Source organism: Danio rerio, chromosome 17 (assembly GCF_049306965.1).
Source record: "Danio rerio strain Tuebingen ecotype United States chromosome 17, GRCz12tu, whole genome shotgun sequence".
In the NCBI taxonomy this organism is placed as follows: Eukaryota; Metazoa; Chordata; class Actinopteri; order Cypriniformes; family Danionidae; genus Danio; species Danio rerio.
In genome coordinates, this window is record NC_133192.1 from 2,647,532 (window position 1) to 2,667,500 (window position 19,969).

General features: G+C 39.2%; 1 protein-coding gene across 2 annotated transcripts in view; it reads left to right on the forward strand.

The window, feature by feature from the left end:
- akt1 (v-akt murine thymoma viral oncogene homolog 1) overlaps positions 1-19,969 on the forward strand; it is a 100,292-nt gene that overhangs the window by 73,207 nt on the left and 7,116 nt on the right. For both annotated transcript variants that reach the window (XM_021467101.3, NM_001281801.1), the window contains 7 exons: positions 1,239-1,370; positions 2,055-2,120; positions 3,137-3,205; positions 4,406-4,531; positions 5,604-5,732; positions 17,527-17,741; positions 18,403-18,490. In XM_021467101.3, coding sequence (XP_021322776.1) covers positions 1,239-1,370; positions 2,055-2,120; positions 3,137-3,205; positions 4,406-4,531; positions 5,604-5,732; positions 17,527-17,741; positions 18,403-18,490 — 825 coding nt within the window. The remainder of the gene's footprint in view (positions 1-1,238; positions 1,371-2,054; positions 2,121-3,136; positions 3,206-4,405; positions 4,532-5,603; positions 5,733-17,526; positions 17,742-18,402; positions 18,491-19,969) is intronic.

The window sequence follows — 19,969 nt, forward strand, 5'->3', positions numbered from 1 at the left end:
GACGCTCCAGGGACAGACGAGTCTTCACTGAGGCCATCTTCCAGCCTAAACCACGACGAATGAAGCTCTGCACAAGACTTTTGGCCAGCGGAGAAATTAAAATGGTCGTGCCCAACTGAGTCTGGTTCCCTCAAAGTTTTTTTTCTTCACTCTCCTATCAGGTGAAGTTTTTTTTCCCTCTCCGCTGTCGCCACTGCCTCGCATTGTTCAGGATTGGTAGAGCTACGCATCGATGAATTTGCTCTTCAGTATTTGAACTCTCAGTAATGATTAAATCACACTGAACTGAGCTAAACTGAACTGAATTTAAACACTAAAACCTGAACCACACTGTTCCAGTTACTATGACCATTTATGTGAAGCTGCTTTGACACAATCTACATTGTAAAAGCGCTATACAAATAAAGCTGAATTGAATTGAATTGAATCTTTATAGGTGAGAAGTAATATTTTAAATTCAATTTTGAAACTTAACAGGCAGCCAGTGTAAGGAGGATAAAATTGGGGTTATATGATCATATTTCTGGACCTGGTAAGAACTCTGGCAGCTGCATGTTGTACTAGCTGATGTTTGTTAATAGAGGATGCTGGGCAGCCAGCAAACAGAGCATTACAGTAATCCAGCCTAGAGCTCATAAAAGCATGGACTAGCTTTTCTGCATCTGAGATGGATAGCATATTTCGTAACTTAGCAATATTTCTCAGATGAAAGAAGGCAGTTTTTGTAACATGGGATATATGATTTTTAAAAGTTAAGTTGCTGTCTAATGTGAAACCCAGATCTTTTATAGTAGAGCTAAAGCTAACTTTGTATCCCTCTAATTGTAGATTGAGTTGCGAGATCTGCTGTGTGCAAGATTTATGCCCAATAAGTAATAATTCTGTTTTGTCTGAGTTTAAGAGAAAAAAATTGTTGGTCGTCCAGTCTTTAACATCTCTAATACACTCAGTTAGCTTAGACACTTCAGACATCTCATCAGGTTTAGTTGAAATATATAATTGAGTATCATCTGCATAGCAGTGAAAGCTGATCCCATGTCTTCTAATAATGTCTCCCAGGGGTAGCATGTAAATTGTAAACAGCAAAGGGCCTAAAGCTGATCCATGAGGCACCCCATACTTTACACTACTGTAACCACACACACTACTGCACCAACTCTGTATTTGCATATTTGTAGTATTGGCATTAGTGTGGTATGCCATTTGAAGCTTGTTAAGATTCTTCCTGTGTGTTTCAGACTATGCATGACTTCGAATACCTCAAACTCCTGGGAAAAGGCACTTTTGGGAAGGTGATTCTGGTGAAGGAGAAAGCAACAGGCAAATATTACGCCATGAAAATCCTCAAGAAAGAAGTGATCGTTGCCAAAGTGAGTAACAGCCGGATGAAAATACAAATGGATGACACAGTGGCTTAGGGGTTAGCAATGTGGCCTCACAGCCTCGCTGGTTCGAGTCCCGGCTTGGTCAGTTGGCATTTCTCTGTGGAGTTTGCATGTTCTCCTCGTGTTGGCGTGGGTTTCCTCAGAGTGCTCCAGTTTCCCCCACAGTCCAAACACATGCGCTATAGGAGAATTGATTAACTAAATTGGCCATAGAGTGTGTGTGTGTGTGTGTGTGTGTGTGTGTGTGTGTGTGTGTGTGTGTGTGTGTGTGTGTGTGTGTGTGTGTGCGTGTGTGTGCGTGTGTGTGTGTGTGTGTGTGAATGAGTGTGTATGGGTGTTTCCCAGTACTGGGTTGCGGCATCAAGGACATTCTCTGCGTAAAACATATACTGGATAAGTTGGTGGTTCATTCCGCTGTGGCGACCCCTGATAAATAAAGGGACTGAGCTGAAGGAAAATAAATAAACAAAACTCAGATATTAAAATGGTCTCAGTTAAACCTGAACTGAACTGAACTGATTAAAAGTGCAGCTATTGGGGGACTGTTGGATAAAAATAGAAGCTGCGTTTTTTATTTAGCTGTGAAACAATTTCTTATTTTATTTCTAATATTTATTTATTTATGTATTAATGTTGACTGTGAAAAGTGCTCTGCTGTGTTTGTTTCAGGATGAAGTTGCTCACACACTGACAGAGAACCGAGTGCTGCAGAACTCCAGACACCCGTTCCTGACGGTCAGACACTCATATGCACACACACACACACACACACACACACACACACACACACACACACACACTGAACACAATCACACACACACTCTTACATGCACACATATACTGTACATACAGTGTGCACACTCACACATACACACGCTGAACACAATCACACAGATTCACACACTCTCACATGCACACATACACATATACTGTACACACACACTCTGAGACTTACACACACTGAACACAATTACACTCTCACATGCACACACACACATACATATACTGTACACACAGGGAGACGCGCACGCATTCACACATACACATGCGCACACACACATACACACGTGCATTCAAAAACACACACAGACACAGAAACTCTCACATAAACACACACTTAAACACACATGCGCTGACACACAGACACACATGCATTCAAAAACAAACACACACACACACACACACACACACACACAGAGGCACAGAAACTCTCACATATACATTCACACACACTGAACACACTCACACCGACACACATACACTGACACTGACACACACACTGAACACAGACTCACACTCAAATGCACACGCACACATACACATATACAGTACATACAGACACACACATTCAGACTTACACACACACTGAACACAATCATGCTCTCACATGCACACACACACATATACATATATTGTACACACACACACTCACATGCACACACACACGCACATGCATGCATTCACACATACCCATATACACATAAACACACACACACATGCACGCATTCACACAAACACATACACACACACACACACACATGCACGCATTCACACAAACACATACACATGCACACAAACACATACACACATGCACGCATTCACACATACACATGCACACACACACACATACACACACACACACACACACACACAGAGGCACAGAAACTCTCACGTAAACACACACACACATTTATTTATTTAATCATTTAAATTTGAATAGATGTGGTGTGTGTGTGTGTGTGTTTGTTCAGGCTCTGAAGTCATCGTTCCAGACTCATGATCACTTGTGTTTTGTGATGGAGTACGCAAATGGAGGAGAGGTGAGCGTTGATGCTTTACTGCAGCCGCATGTGTGTGTGCGTACTTGCGTGCATGAGTGCATATATGTGTACATGTGTGTGAGAGAGTGTGTCTGTTTGTTTGTGTGTACATGTCTATGTGGATGATTGTGTGTGTGTTTGTGTATATCTACTAATCCATTGTTGGTAACAAACACCACATCCCAAAGCTGCTTTATTGAATTGAGCTCTGGTGACTGGGGAGGCCATTTGAGTACAGTGAACTCATCGTCATGTTCAAGAAACCAGTCTGAGATGATTGAGCTTTATGACATGCTGCGTTATCCTGCTGGAAGTAGCCATCAGAAGATGGAGACACTGTGCTCATAAAGGGATGGACATGGTCAGCAGCAATACTCAGGTAGGCTGTGGCGTTGATGCTCAATTGGTACTAATGGACCCAAAGAAAATCTCCCCCACACCATTACACCACCACCACCAGCCTGAACCGCTGATACAAGGCAGGATGATCCATGCTTTCATGTTGTTGATGTTAAATTGTGAGCCGAGCATCTGAATGTGTCAGCAGAAATGGAGACTCATCAGAGCAGCAACGTTTCTCCAATCTTCTATTGTCCAGTTTTGGTGAGTCTGTGTGAATTGTAGCCTCAGTTTCCTGTTCTTAGCTGACAGGAGCGGCACCCGGTGTGCTCTTCTGCTGCTGTAGCCCATCCGCCTCAAGGTTGGACGTGTTGTGTGTTCAGAGATGCTCTTCTGCAGAGCTCGGTTGTATCGAGTGCTTATTTGAGTTACTGTTGCCTTTCTAACAGCTGGAACCAGTCTGGCCATTCTCCTCTGACCTCTGGCATCAACAAGGCATTTGCGCACACAGAACTGCCGCTCACTGGATATTTCCTCTTTGTCAGACCATTCTCTGTAAACCCTAGAGATGGTTGTGCGTGAAAATCCCAGTAGATCAGCAGTTTCTGAAATACTCAGAGCAGCCCATCTGAACAACCATGCCACATTCAGAGTCACTTAAATCATCTTTCTTCCCCATTCTGATATTCGCTCTGAACTGCAGCTGGTCGTCTTGACCATGTCTACATGCCTGAATGCATTGAGTTGCTGCCATGTGATTGGCTGATTAGAAATTTGCGTTAACAAGCTGTTGGACAGGTGTACCTAATAAAATGGCCGGTGAGTGTAAATGCATAATCATGTCTGTGTTTGTGTCCACAGCTTTTCTTCCACTTGTCTCGAGAGCGTGTGTTCTCAGAGGAGCGAGCGTGTTTCTACGGGGCTGAGATCGTGTCTGCGCTGCACTACCTGCACTCCGAAAGAAACGTGGTCTACCGGGACCTGAAGGTCAGACCATACACCTATAGAAGTGTGTGTGTGTGTGTGTGTGTGTGTGTGTGTGTGTGTGTGTGTGTGTGTGTGTGTGTGTGTGTGTGTGTGTGTGTGTGTGTGTGTGTTTGTGTGAGTGTAAGTGTGTGCGCTTGTCTAGGTCTGTGTCTGTCTGTCTGTATGGGTGTGTGCGCGTGTGTATGTGAGTGTGTGTGTGTGTGTTGTTAGTTCTTGTGAAAGTGCCGCTGAAGCAGGATGGAGGTTTATGCTGACTGGTGCACTCAGACCTCTGGCCACGTGTCACATTTACAGCTGCCAGCTGACAAACACACACACGCACACACACATATACACAGAGAAGGACACACACATACTGTATATACATATACACAGAGTCACATACTCACTGATACACGCATTCAGGGACAAGCTGGCGCACACACAGATGTGCTGATACACCACACACAGATAGATAGCAGTATACATACAGACACAAACACAGGGCCCTATCATACACCCGCCGCAGTAAGACACAAGGCGTGTTTGGCAGGATTTGTTGCTATTGTCAGACCAGCACAGTCATTTTCACGTTTTGCACCCGGTTGTTTAAATAGCAAATCCATTTGCGCCACTTTGTGGACTCATGAGTGTGCTGGTCTATAAAGGAGGTGTGTTAAGGCGCATTGTTGGCGCGTTATTTTGAGGATCTGAAATAGGCCGTACCAATAGATGCATTTTCACTGTGGAGCCAGAGCTTTTACCAGGCCGGGCTGGACCAATCGCTAGGGAGGTTGAGCAGTGAGGCTGAAATCATGTCGCGTTTCCACCTTTAAGGCTAGTAGCTCACAGTGCGTCACACAAACCCCGCCCCCAGAACGTCCCCCGAATCAAAACGTCACACAACCCGCCCACTTTAGATGGGAATCAGGCAGATAAAGCACACCATCACATCATCACCAAACCATTAAAACGAAGACAACCGAATCAAACAGACGACACGTTACTGTACTGCATTACATTATATGTCTATACGCAAAGGCCTGTGTGTTTTCCATTCATCATCTCAGTGTTTTCTGATTGTTCCTTTCAGCTGGAGAACCTGATGCTGGATAAAGACGGACACGTAAAGATCACAGATTTCGGCTTGTGTAAAGAGGGGATCACAGACGGAGCCACTATGAAGACCTTCTGCGGGACTCCAGAGTATCTGGCGCCCGAGGTCAGAAAAACACAACACTAAACAAAACACAACACAACACCTCAGACTGACATCAATGCATTATTGGCATTTCATCAACACTGTTTGAGAAATCCTTAATTACAAAAAGGTGAATTTTTATTGTCAGTGTTGTTTATTAATACAGATATATATCAGATAATTAGCTTAAGTGTCAGTTCTTAGTATTAACTACTGGCTTATTATTACCTGCCTATTATCAAGATATGAACTCTTAGTACTTATAAAGAATGTCTTCTGCATGATCTTATTTTGCATCTCTGACCCTAGCTAGTGCCTAAACCCAACTACCACCTTACTAACTATTAATAAGCAGCTAATTAAGAGTTTATTGAGCTGGAAGTCATAGTTAAGGGTTTATTAATGGTGAAAACTGTACTTTAAAATAAAGTGTGACGGAATAAAATAGTGTAAATAAGGAGCTATAGTTAGCAATAGGAGGTGACAATGTCATAAAATGTCATTTATTCAATTGATTCAATTAGGAAGTGATGGGATGCATCTCAATCAGAAGGATGCACCCTAGTAAGGGCGTATGTTACATTATCAGGTTCTGTTGCAGGACGTGTCAAGCTGAATTTGAGTTTGGGAGCATGTATTTTGCCGGTTCACAGCATTTTCTATGGTTCACTTTGTGCTGAAACCCTATTGTGTTTGTTAGAATTTTTATTTTTTTTCTTCAGCCGTAATGCAGAACTGGCAGACTAAACCGTAACGCCCCATTCACACGGGGCTGCAGCGTCAACGCTTGACTGAAGGCGCGTCTGAAGTTGGAGCTGAAGCGATCGTCATAGCAGCGTCAGCCAATGAAATTCAGTCAGCAATAGGCCACTATCTAGCTGGTGTGTTTGCATACAGCGATCTGATTGGCTGACGCTTCTGTCGGCGCTTGAAAAGTTGAGCTAGTCCCAACTTCTGCAGCGAGCAATGCCTCTGAAACGGGGCTGACGAATCCACAATGCAGTTCGGCAACGCCTGACGTCACCCATTCAAAGCGAATAGGAAGCGTTAATGCTGATGCCCCTTGTGAATGGGGCATATGGCCTAGAGACTTGAAACTCAAAAATGCATTACTACTTGTAGACTAGATGACAGCACAAGACCACTTTTTGTTGGTTCAAAGTAATTGAATTTGCAAGAAAGATTCTGAATCACGTCTTGACACGGTATGAACACTGTTATCGCATTTAAAAACAGTTTTAGTCCAAGTTTATAACTTAATTTATTTACACATTATGTTTTTCAAATCATGTCCCTCCTGGATGTTTAAAATGCCTTAATGAAACATATTTGAATACAATGTTAGCCATTAAAACACAGACTTTCAATTGTCGCCTACCATTTAGCCACTAGATGGCAGCACAAGACCACTTATCATTTATCATAACCCTTGCACACCTTTGCTGTTTTATTCTTTCTGTGTAAAATCACTGAAATTACAGTTAAGATAATTCTGAATCACATCTTGAAGTGGTATAAACTCATATTGCATTTAAAATCTGATTTAGTCCCAGCCTGCCACTTCATTAATTTACTTACACATTATATTTTTCCAGTTATTACATTCCCTCGTGGATTTGTTTTAGTGTCTGCCTTAAATTTTGGGTTGTCATAGAGCTAAACAACATAAGTGTCAAAACTTCAAAAAAGTGCAGAACTTCAAATGTTTTTCATAAAGATGAGAAGATTAAACGGTAGCTAAATCTCTAACACTATTCTTTAAAACCTTACAATGTCCCTGCCTGCAAAATCTGACTATATAGTCTTGGCTAAATTCTTTATAGATATCCAGTCTTTTTTAACGGTGGTCACACACAAAATAAAAATAAAATATGTACACCTATATAAGTAACCCAAACAGTATTATATGTCTTAACACTAAAAATGAAAAAATAAAAATGTACTCAGGTGAGGTTCGAACTCGGGTCAGCAGCAGCGTCGTAATGTAAAGCGCAGGCCGCTGGACCACAATGGCTTAATCTTTTTCTCCCCTTTTTTATATTTCTGATCAAGTTATGTCAGATTTATCGATGTAGTGAATTATCTGATTTTTATTGAGCAGGTGTAATATTCATTAATATTAATTATTCTAATTCTTATATTCACTAAGGTGCCGCTGTTTGGGGTCAAATGATAGTTGCGTCATCATTAACCTGCAGGCTGCATTTTGGCTGCAAACCTCACAGTTATATTAAGCTCATGTGACATTCTGAACAAATACATTTAGTTTGAAACTATAATTGTAGACACTAGATGGCAGCAAAAAACCTCTTATTAGATACTGATAGACCTAGTTCATAGTAAAAACACTGCTATTGCATTTAAAATCAGACTTGGTTTAAGCTTACCATTCAAACTACAATTTTATATATATATATATGTATGTATATATGTATGTATGTATGTATATATATATATATTTATGTATATATTTATATATATATATTTGTGGGTGTGTGTGTGTGTGTGTGTGTGTGTGTGTGTGTGTGTGTGTGTGTGTGTGTATAGTAATCATTTTGTTTTATTTCGGTCAAATTTCTACATTTCTGTTCATGTTTTAGTTTTAAAACTGCATTTAGATCAAAAACGATCCGTGTCCACACTAGCGTTTCACACTGCGCCACCAAAAACGTATATCACGTGACTATTCACACACTCTGGGCATGCACGTTCTAGTATAAACAGAAAGCATGCGTCTCGCTCGGCATTTGGTTATTGTTAGTCAACAAACACAGGTTGAACAATCACGTTTATTTACATCATACCTGTCAACCCTCCCGTTTTTCCTGGGATTCTACCTTATTTTACAGTTCTATCCCGCTATCATCCTGTAAAGTTTTTTTCCCGTACTTTTTTCCCGTGTTTGCTAATTTATTTGCTGCTAATGTTTATATATTATGTATATATTTGTAAATAATAATTATAAAAAAACATATTACCGACCATTTAACTGTTTATTTACAACGAAACAGCTCCAAGTGATCGTATTTTCTAATTTAGGGATTTTTTAAAGGGTAGACAGGTAAGATTTACATACCCACACACACACACACACACACACACATATACACAGAAAACTCTGCCCTCTACTGGAACAGCAGTGCATATATTGTGTGTTTGTGCATGCGTGTGTGCGTGCATCTTTGTGTGTGGGTGTTTTCCCAGCAGCAGCAGCAGCAGCACAGGTGATTGTTCTGTCCATACAGTGGTGTGTTGTGTGTTTAGGGCCCTGCGCTGTTGCCATGGCAACTGTGGCCCCTCTGGACTTAAGCCCAGGCCATGTTACAGGTTGTTCCGCTGTAAACAATGAGCTTGTTGTGTGTGTGTGTGTGTGTGTGTGTGCGCAGTTCAGGAATGCAGGAATCTGGAAATATTCCAGCTGTACACACAGAGAAACTGAGCATATTCGAGAGGTGCAGTGCTTTAAATGAGCATCCATATGGGAGGATTCATTCATTCATTTTTTTTTCTGCTCTGTCTCTTTTTTTTAGCAGGAGTCGCCACAGCGGAATGAACCAACAACTATTCAAGCATATTTTTACACAGCAGATGCCCTTCCAACTGCAACCCAGTACTGGGAAACACCCATACACATTCATTCTCATACACTACGGCCAATTTAGTTCATCAGTTCCCCTATAGTGCATGTGTTTGGACTGTGGGGGAAACCGGAGCACCCAGAGGAAACCCTCGCCAACACAGGGAGAACATGCAAACTCCGCACAGAAATACCAACTGACCTAGCTGGGACTTGCCCAGCAACCTTCTTGTTGTGAGGCCACAGGGTTAAGCACTGAGCCACCTTGCTGCCCCTTTAGAAGAACAGTTCGGATGATATTTAGAGGCTTTTGCATCAGAACTCTTAAAGTAATAAAAGAATAAATATAAAAGTGGGGCGGCACGGTGGCACAATGGGTAGCGATGTCGCCTCACAGCAAGAAGGTCAATGGTTCAAGTCCTGGCTGGGTCAGTTGACATTTCTGTGTAGAGTTTGCATTTTCTCCCCGTGTTGGCGTGGGTTTCTTCTGGGTGCCACACACCAGCTTTTGAGTGGCGCAGTTAGATCGCCCCCTGGGGGCTGGCTGCAGTACAAGTCATAAAGCCCGCCATCTCTGTGTTAATGAACGAGACTTGAAAAAAAAATGTATTACACTTGCAAGAAAACGTCCCAAAAGATGGTTCTGATCAGTTAAAGCTCTGGTTATCAGCTGATAAGGGTGCAGATCTTCATTTTTGTTAACAGTTTGTTTTTAGCCAGTAATTTAATGCTATAAAAACGGTAAGTACATAGTAGTTAAGGACACTTAATATAAAGTGGGATCAAAACTCCTAATAAACATTAAAATGAAGCTCAATTCCTCTTTGCCAGATATAATGAAGGCATCAAATGAACCAAATGAATACGGAGGCAAGAAATGATAAACAATATAGAAGCGATGTTCAGCCTGTATCATATAGACATCAGCTGATGTATTAATGCTGCGAAGTTTAATGTACAAACTGATGAGGATTATTGTATATAGTGCAGGGATGGAATGTGTAAATATCCGGTTATATTTAGAGATCTTGCCGTGTTTATCTTTTAAACGCACGATTTACAAGCTGCACCGTAAAAAGGGGAAACTTAAATTACTTGGACTCGTTACTCTTAAAGGAATTAAGTTTGACAAACTTAATTGATAACAGTTTTCAGTAATAAATTACTTCAGTTATTTTAGGTGTAACAGCTTTTAGTAATTTATTTATGGCAAGAATAAGTGTTGTTCACTATGAATAATGAGCAATACTTGTATTATTATTATTATTATTATTATTAAGTATTGTTAAGTATTATTATCATATTAACATGGGAAGGGAATTATTTATACTGTAATAAAAGTATTTTTACAATTATTTGTTTTGTGTCTGTGTGCGTGCATGTGTGCGTGCATGTGTGTATTTGTGCTTGTGCATGTTTGCATGTGGGTTTTTGTGTGTGTGTGTGTGTGTTTGTGTGTGTTTGTTCTTGTGCGTGTTTGCATGTGGGTATTTGTGTGGGTGTATGTGTGTGTATGTGTGTGTGTGTGTGTGTGTGTGTATTTGTGCTTGTGCGTGTTTGCACAAAATTAGTTCAGTTATTTTAGGTGTAACAGGTTTTAGTAATTTATTTATGGCAAGAATAAGTGTTGTGAATAGTGAGCAATACTTGTATTATTATTATTAAGTATTATTAAAATATTAACATGGGAAGGGAATTATTTGTACTGTAATAAAAGTATTTTTACAGTTATTATTATGTTAAAAATATTAAATTGAATGATTCGTACTGTACTGTATGTACTGTTGCATATTTGCTTCTTAAATAAATTACTTGATTTAATTTATTACTGAAAACTGTTATAAATTAAGTTTGTCAAACTTAATTCATTTAATTGTACAAGTCAAAGTAATTTGTTTGAGTTTCCACTTTTTACAGTGCAGCCTACATCACACCGTTTTTAAATGTAAGTGCTTATATTTATATTAGTGAGCCTTTGTTATAGTGCAGATTCAGCCGCTCAGATCAGAAGTTTGGGGGGCGTGGCTGACTCGACTTACTAGCATTTGGTTGGAAGCTTGATTCCATGACTCTGCCACTGGCTCCATCTGGTGGTCCCTTCTGCGCATGCCCAGGCTCCATTTTCGGCAGTGTGTTTCAACAGTTTGTGTCCATCATGAGTTTTTTTTACATTCAAAGCATTCAATGGGAAAAGGCACTGTCGCTTCATCTATATATTATACAGTCATTGATCCAAACACATGCGCTATAGGGGAATTGATCAACTAAATCGGCCCTAGTGTATGAGTGTGTATGCGAATGAGTGTGTATGGGGGTTTCCCAGTACTGAGTTGCAGCTAGAAGTGCATCCGCTGTGTAAAACATATGCTGGAATAGTTGGCGGTTCATTCCGCTGTGATAAATAAAGGCACTAAGCTGAAGGAAAATAAGTAAATGAATGAATGTGTGTTCTGGTGTTGGTTGTGTGTGTAATACAGTATGTGTGTGTGTGTGTGTGGTCATGTGATGGAAACGGTGGCGTCAGTGTGTGTGTGTTTACATGCAGCTGTGCTTCTCTTCTGCATATATGGGGCAGATGCAGACCCAGCTGTCCCGTGTCTGACCGCAGATCTGCAAATAGACACAAACTCTAGCAGCTTGACCTCAGCGCTGAGCGTCACTCCGTCCCCCTGACCTGCTCCGCGACTCCAGTAACACACAGACGGAGCTTCTCCAAACGCAGATTACTGGCCCGCATTGTGATGCTGGAGGAGCAGATCTGTCGTCTTGAACACTTACCCACATTCAGAACACGACTGCAGAGATCATTGATCAGATCTGAGAGTCTTGTGTCGCTCTGCTAATCGAGTGTTCACTCAGAAGTGTGCTGTACATGAATGAGACGCTAATCAGTGATTCAGTTGATTCATTCAGATGACAGATTCATTCAGGATACACATCATGTCTTCAGGCTTCAGTGTGTGTGTGTGTTTGTTTGTGTGTGTGTGTATTTGTGCGTGTTTGCATGTGGGTATTTGTGTGTGTATGTTTGTGTGTGTGTGTGTGTGTGTGTGCGTGCGTGTGCGTGTGTGTATTTGTGCTTGTGTGTGTTTGCATGTGGGTGTATTTGTGTTTATTTGTGTGTCTGTGTGTGTGTGTGTGTGTGTGTGTGTGTGTGTGCGTGTGTGTATTTGTGCTTGTGCGTGTTTGCATGTGGGTGTTTGTGTGGGTGTATTTGTGTTTATTTTGTGTGTGTGTGTGTGTGTGTGTGTGTGTGTGTGTGTGTGTGTGTGTGTGTGTGTGTGTGTGTGTGTGATTGAGTGAGTGTTATTGTTGTGTGTAATTGTGTATTTATGTCTGTGTGTGTGTGTGTGTGTGTGTGTGTGTGTGTGTGTGTGTGTGTGTGTGTGATTGAGTGAGTGTTATTGTTGTGTGTAATTGTGTATTTATGTCTGTGTGTGTGTGTGTGTGTGTGTGTGTGTGTGTGTGTGTGTGTGTGTGTGTGTGTGTGTGTGTGTGTGTGTGTGTGTGTGTGTGCGTGTGTGTTTTTGTGCTTGTGCGTGTTTGCATGTGGGTGTTTGTGTGGGTGTATTTGTGTTTATTTGTGTGTGTGTGTGTGTGTGTGTGTGTGTGTGTGTGTGTGTGTGTGTGTGTGTGTGTGTGTGTGTGATTGAGTGAGTGTTATTGTTGTGTGTAATTGTGTATTTATGTCTCTGTGTGTGTGTGTGTGTGTGTGTGTGTGTGTGTGCGCGTGCGTGCGTGCGCGGGCGTGTGTGTGTGTGATTGCGTTAGTGTTTTTGTTGTGTGTAATTGTGTATTTATGTCTGTGAGTGTGTTTTATTGTGTCTATGTGAGTTTGTGTGAGTGTGTATTTTTGTGTGAGTTTGTGTAATTTTGTATTTGTTTGAGTGTGTGTTCGTGTGTCTGTGTGTATTTGTATGCATTTGTGTATTTAAGTGTAAAGTGTGTGTGAGTTTGAGTTTTGGACGTAGTATCCGTGATGTCACCCATCGGTTTCTAAAGAACGCAAAAGAAGCTACAAGTGGGCGTGGCCAACCGCTTCCATTTTGTTTGCACGTCATCGCACTGACTGGGGGTGACCAAATAAGGGCAAAGAGGCGGAGCGTGAGCGGAGCTACAGACACCTGCTGGCATTTTGCTTGGACCTGCTGTAATACATTGAGCCACTAAACATTGTTCTCATGACGTTTTTCTACTGGAGGAAAATACTAATTCCAAACACTTCAGATATAGTCTGTGTTAGTAAGAGCAAGACTATTAATGAACTCCAGCATAACACTGTATGACAACGCTTCAGATGACTGTTCTAGAGCCTACAGCTGATCAATCTGTCAGATTCTGGAGTGCATTACAGCTCTAAAGAACATTATACATGATGAATGATCTTAAATAAAACAAATACTTTTATAGAGATGGTATATATGTGTATAATTTCACTCAGCTGGGAAATGGAGGCCATGTGAATGGTTTGTGAGCACAATTAAGCACACAAAGCATCCCATATCATCTGATAATTGTAGAAAATAATTCCAAAAGGCAACTGACTGTGTAAAGCCACATAAAACAACACAAAAATGCAACGTATATGCTGAGTTCAGCAGCTAATCAGCCGGAATCATAGAGGTGGAGTGACTGCGACCAGCGTGACCTAGCTGTCACTCAAGTGGCCACGCCCTAATTATGCAGGTTTAACCCTAAAACAAAATGGATGAGTTATAAAAATATTTACCCTCTCACAGTTGTCATGAAGGGTAATATTAGCTATATGCACCAAAGCCATCTTTTGTAGCAGGCTGTAAGCATGTTTTAATCAGCTGTAAAAGTGGCCAGTTCACCATTGCAGTCAGAAATCATCTTGGGCCTCATGTACAAAGACTTTTCAGATGTATGAAACACTGCGTACGCCGAATCTCACGCATATTCTTTTGTACATCCGAATGAGCGTGAATCTGAGCGCAACATGCACGAGCACAAAACCCCTCCCTGCCTCCTCCCCCGTATGAATATGCTAATGACTCTACTTGGGCAAAACCCAACGGAAAAGCAAGCAAGAAGAGAAACTTTGAACAGAATGTGAATTGGAGGTGCTGCTTTCGGAGGTAGACCGGAGAAAAGCTGTGTTATTTGCAAGTTTGTCCTCCGGAATTAACAACAAAAGAAAAAAATAGAGTGGGAGAGTTTAGCTGATGCGGTCAACACAGTTGGGTCTGAACATCGCACTGAGTGCCTTAAAAAAAGAAATAGTGTGGTTTATAGCTGTAAAATGTTGCAATACTCGTAACAGTCTCAGTGGTGCAGCTCGTAAGACGCATGTCAACATGTTTTGACACGTTCGAGCATGAACTTGGTTCGAATCCAGCGTCTGATGAACTCTTTCTTCTTTTTTTCCCCGCTACATATCAGATTTTGCCAACTATTTATCACGAGAAAGACAAGTAGGAATCATTAATAAGTCTGTGCATCATATTTTATTTGCACATTTATTGAATGGAAATGTTTCTGATTCACGCATGCAAATTCATCTTCAGATAGTGTCAGATAGTGTCAATGTGCGTGCAGTATAGATCGCTCAGATTACATTGGGAAAACAGGCGACCGCTGCAAATTGTGCTTTAATGTTTAGCTGGTCAACTGTATGGTATGGAAACCTTATATACCTGCTAGATGAACCCGTCTCATACAGCTGCCATTGCACGGCTCAGACACTTTGTAGAGAGGAATTGAACACAACTGCCTCTAGGAGTCGCCAATGGAAATAAAACAGACACGCACAAAAAATGTGCGTACGCCAGACATGAAGCTGGTGTGGAGCTGCGCACATTCCCACGTTCAGTTCATCGTTAGTAAATCCAAACGTGAGCGATTCTGAGCATGAAACCTGGCGTACGCAAAGTTTTTGTGCGTACGCAGTGTTGATACATGAGGCCCCTGGAGTTCCTGCAGCCAGCCCCCCAAAGGCGAGTCGATGAATTGCAGTTTTAGTTACTTCCATATTGGCTTCCCGAGGGAGAGCGGGAGGTTGCTGCTTAGTGTATATATGTGTTTCTGTGAGTGTGTATTTATCTGTAAGCGTGTGTGCCTGCATGGGTGCATGTCTATCTATCTTCAGGTCGCTGAATTCCTCCTCAGTTGTAAGTCTCTTTAGACCAGGTGTCTCAAACTCACTTTACCTTGGGGGCGCTGGAGGCAGAGTCTGGGTAGGGCTGGGTGGCATCAGGTTTTCCATAAGAAATTAGTTATATTAGTAATTATTTATTTCTAATTTGTCAATTTTTTTCATCTTATTTTGTGTTAAAAATAAAGCTAAAGAGATTTAAGAAGATAGGAATTATTTAACACAAAATAAGATGAAAAAAAATAAACAAATTAAACCTAAGAATTAAATTAAGAAAAAAATTATTAGTAATAAATATTAATAAAAATAATAGTTATAATAATAATAATAATAACAATAACAATAGCAATAATAATAGTAATAATAATAGTAATAACAATAATTATAATAGTAATAATATTAATAATAATTATAATTATAGTAATAATAATAATAATAACAACAATAACAATAGCAATAATAATAGTAATAATAATAGTAATAACAATAATTATAATAGTAATAATATTAATAATAATAATAATAGTAATAATAATAATAGCAGTAATAATAATAATAATAATAATAATAATAACAATAACAATAATAATAGTAATAACAGTAATCATAATAGTAGTAGTAGTAGTAATTATAAGAAAAAAAAGAAGAATAGTAATAATAGTAATAGTAATTCATTCATGCATTTTCTTGTCGGCTTAGTCCCTTTATTAATCCTTGGTCGCCACAGCGAAATGAACCGCCAACTGATCCAGGGCGTTTTTTTGGCAGCGGATGCCCTTCCAGCCGCAACCCATCTCTACGAATAATAATAGTAATAATAATAACAATAATAATATTAACAATAATAATAGTAATAATAATAATAGTAATGACAATAATAATAATAAAAATAATAATAATAATAATAAGAAGAAGAAGAAATAATAATAGTAATAAGAAATAATAACAATAATAATAGTAATAATAATAATAACAAAAATAATAATAGTAATAATAATAACAATAATAATATTAACAATAATAATAGTAATAATAATAACAATAATAATATTAACAATAATAATAGTTATAATAATAATAGTAATGTCAATAATAATAATAAAAATAATAATAATAAGAAGAAGAAATAATAATAGTGATAAGAAATAATAACAATAATAATAGTAATAATAATGATAACAAAAATAATAATAGTAATAATAACAACAACAATAATAATAATAACAACAATAATAGTAGTAATGATAATAATAATAATAATAATAATAATAATAATAATAATTCGGTTTACTGTTATCCGCCGTGCTGTTGCTACAGGAAAAAGAAGCAACACTGTGTTTTTGTCATTTGTTTTGAGTACTTTTACGGCATATAGACTTATATGTTTATTGTGTGAGGCGAAGCAAATACAATGCAGGTAGAGCGATGCAAATGACCTACAAAGAACGGTGCGACTATAATTGGTCCGGGTTACCGGGGACTCTTATTGCAGATGGACAGGTGTCGCTGTGTGACTCTCTTACACACACACACACACACACACACACATGCAGGTATTCACTGCGCAAAAGTTAATGCCGAATCAATTCAAATTAATACCTGAAAGAAAAATACAAATATCTGACATTTCCCAGAACAGCATGCGGCAAGATCCTGCTCAAATTAAGCGCTGATTTATATACACTTATATATGTATAATGTCCTGCTGGGCAGCAACTTAAAAAGCTTTTTTGAAGTGTTGTGAATGAAGCGTGCTGGGACCAATGTCCTCGTGTGGCCAATAGAAACCAGGCAGCCAGCAGGCACGGTAGAAAACACTCACAACACTGCTGTAACTTTCACTTATTGGGAAATGTTTGTCTGCCTGCATCAAGGCCAGCCGATGTCCCGCCCCCGAGAGCCATATACCCACCGTGATTGGTTGGTTCGTTCAGCTCCACACCCAAACTGTAAAGTGCCATACATATCAAACTCGCAGGCCGCACCAGTATTAAACTTTCAAATTAAGGCCGAGGCCACAAACTGTCATCCTGCGGGGTGCGAGTTTGAGTCCACTGATATAGACAAACTCAGGTTTCTGCTGTATGACTGATTGTATCTGTACAATGTGTGTGTGTGTGCAGGTGCTGGAGGACAATGATTACGGTCGTGCGGTGGACTGGTGGGGTTTAGGGGTGGTGATGTATGAGATGATGTGTGGCCGTCTGCCGTTCTACAACCAGGACCACGAGCGTCTGTTTGAGCTCATCCTGATGGAGGACATCCGCTTCCCTCGAACCCTCGCCCCTGACGCCAAATCCCTGCTCTCCGGCCTTCTCAAGAAAGACCCCATGCAGCGGTCAGTGGATCTGCTTACGTCAAAACATGACAATTAGATTAATGTGCAAACTGTAAAGTCAATAGTAAAACTGTGTCAGTCCAGTTTTCAGTGTTGAAGCTCAGTTCAGTGTGGTTTAGTAATCACTGCTGAGAGTCCAAACACTGAAGAGCAAATCCATCGATGCGCAGCTCGACACATCCCAAACCAAGCAAGCCAGTGGAGACAGCGGTGAGGAAAAAACTTCACCAATTGACCAAAGTGAAGGATGAAACACTTGAAGAGAAAACAGGCTCAGTTAGGCACGACAATTTCTCCTATGGCCAAATGTCTTGTGCATCGAGGCGCCGGAGGCTGGAGAGCGCTGGACCTCAGCGGAGACTCGTCTGTCCCTGGAAAGTCACATAATAATAGAAGAAGAAGAATACTGAAGCACTGTGATGACGGACTGACGGAGACTGAGACCTTTTACAATCAGCACTGCAACATTTCAGATCTGCAACAATGAAAAGCTGGAAACATGGAGAGCTGCAGACCAGCATTAATTGTGTGCATATGATTCTTAATGCACATTTTCACATCTTGGGATTTTCATTAAGCAATTTTTTATGCGAGATTCCAACATGTGCATAAAAATAGGCTGATGAAAAAAACTGTTGCATGTGTGTGTGTGTGTTTTCAGGTTAGGTGGAGGTCCTGATGATGCGAAAGAAATCATGCAGCACAAGTTCTTCACTGGAATCGTGTGGCAGGACGTCTACGAGAAGAAGGTAAGAAGATTGTTTCAAACGTGTGTTAGGGCTGCATGATTCATTTGAAAAAAGATCTTGAATCGACCCCCACCTGATTTTTATTCAGCGTCTCTACACTGTGGAAAAATCCATTATTTTACGTTTTTTTTCTGGCAGCTGGGGTGCTAGATTAAAAAACGTAAAATAATGCTGGTTAAATACAGTAATTTATTTTTAAGGAAATTCCTCTAATTTAACGCCCATTATTTTACGGTAAATCTTTGTAATATAACGGAAAAAATAAAAAGTTCTGTAATTTATCAGCCGTTATTTTACGGTAAACTTCTGTAATTTATCAGCTGTTAATTCACAGTAAATTTCTGAAATTTACCTGTCATTATTTTACAGTGAATGTCTGTAATTTAACAGTCATTATTTTACAGTGAATGTCTGTAATTTAACAGTCATTATTTTACAGTAAATGTCTGTAATTTAACAGTCATTATTTTACAGTAAATGTCTGTAATTTAACGGTCATTATTTTACAGTAAATGTCTGTAATTTAACGGTCATTATTTTACAGTAAATGTCTGTAATTTAACGGTCATTATTTTACAGTAAATGTAAAGGTTACAGTAATTTAAAGGTCATTATTTTACAGTAAATGTCTGTAATTTAAAGGCCATTATTTTACAGTAAATCTCTATAATTTAACAGTCATTATTTTACAGTAAATGTCTGTAATTTAACGGTCATTATTTTACAGTACATGTCTGTAATTTAACAGTCATTATTTTACAGTAAATGTCTGTAATTTAACGGTCATTATTTTACAGTAAATGTAAAGGTTACAGTAATTTAAAGGTCATTATTTTACAGTAAATGTCTGTAATTTAAAGGCCATTATTTTACAGTAAATCTCTATAATTTAACAGTCATTATTTTACAGTAAATGTCTGTAATTTAATGGTCATTATTTTACAGTAAATGTCTGTAATTTAACGGGCATTATTTTACAGTGAATGTCTGTAATTTAACAGTCATTATTTTACAGTAAATGTCTGTAATTTAACAGTCATTATTTTACAGTAAATGTCTGTAATTTAACGGGCATTATTTTACAGTGAATGTCTGTAATTTAACAGTCATTATTTTACAGTAAATGTCTGTAATTTAACGGTCATTATTTTACAGTAAATGTCTGTAATTTAAAGGTCATTATTTTACAGTAAATGTCTGTAATTTAAAGGTCATTATTTTACAGTAAATGTCTGTAATTTAAAGGCCATTATTTTACAGTAAATCTCTATAATTTAACAGTCATTATTTTACAGTAAATGTGTGTAATTTAACAGTCATTATTTTACAGTGAATGTCTGTAATTTAACCGTCATTATTTTACAGTAAATGTCTGTAATTTAACAGTCATTATTTTACAGTGAATGTCTGTAATTTAACCGTCATTATTTTACAGTAAATGTCTGTAATTTAACCGTCATTATTTTACAGTAAATGTCT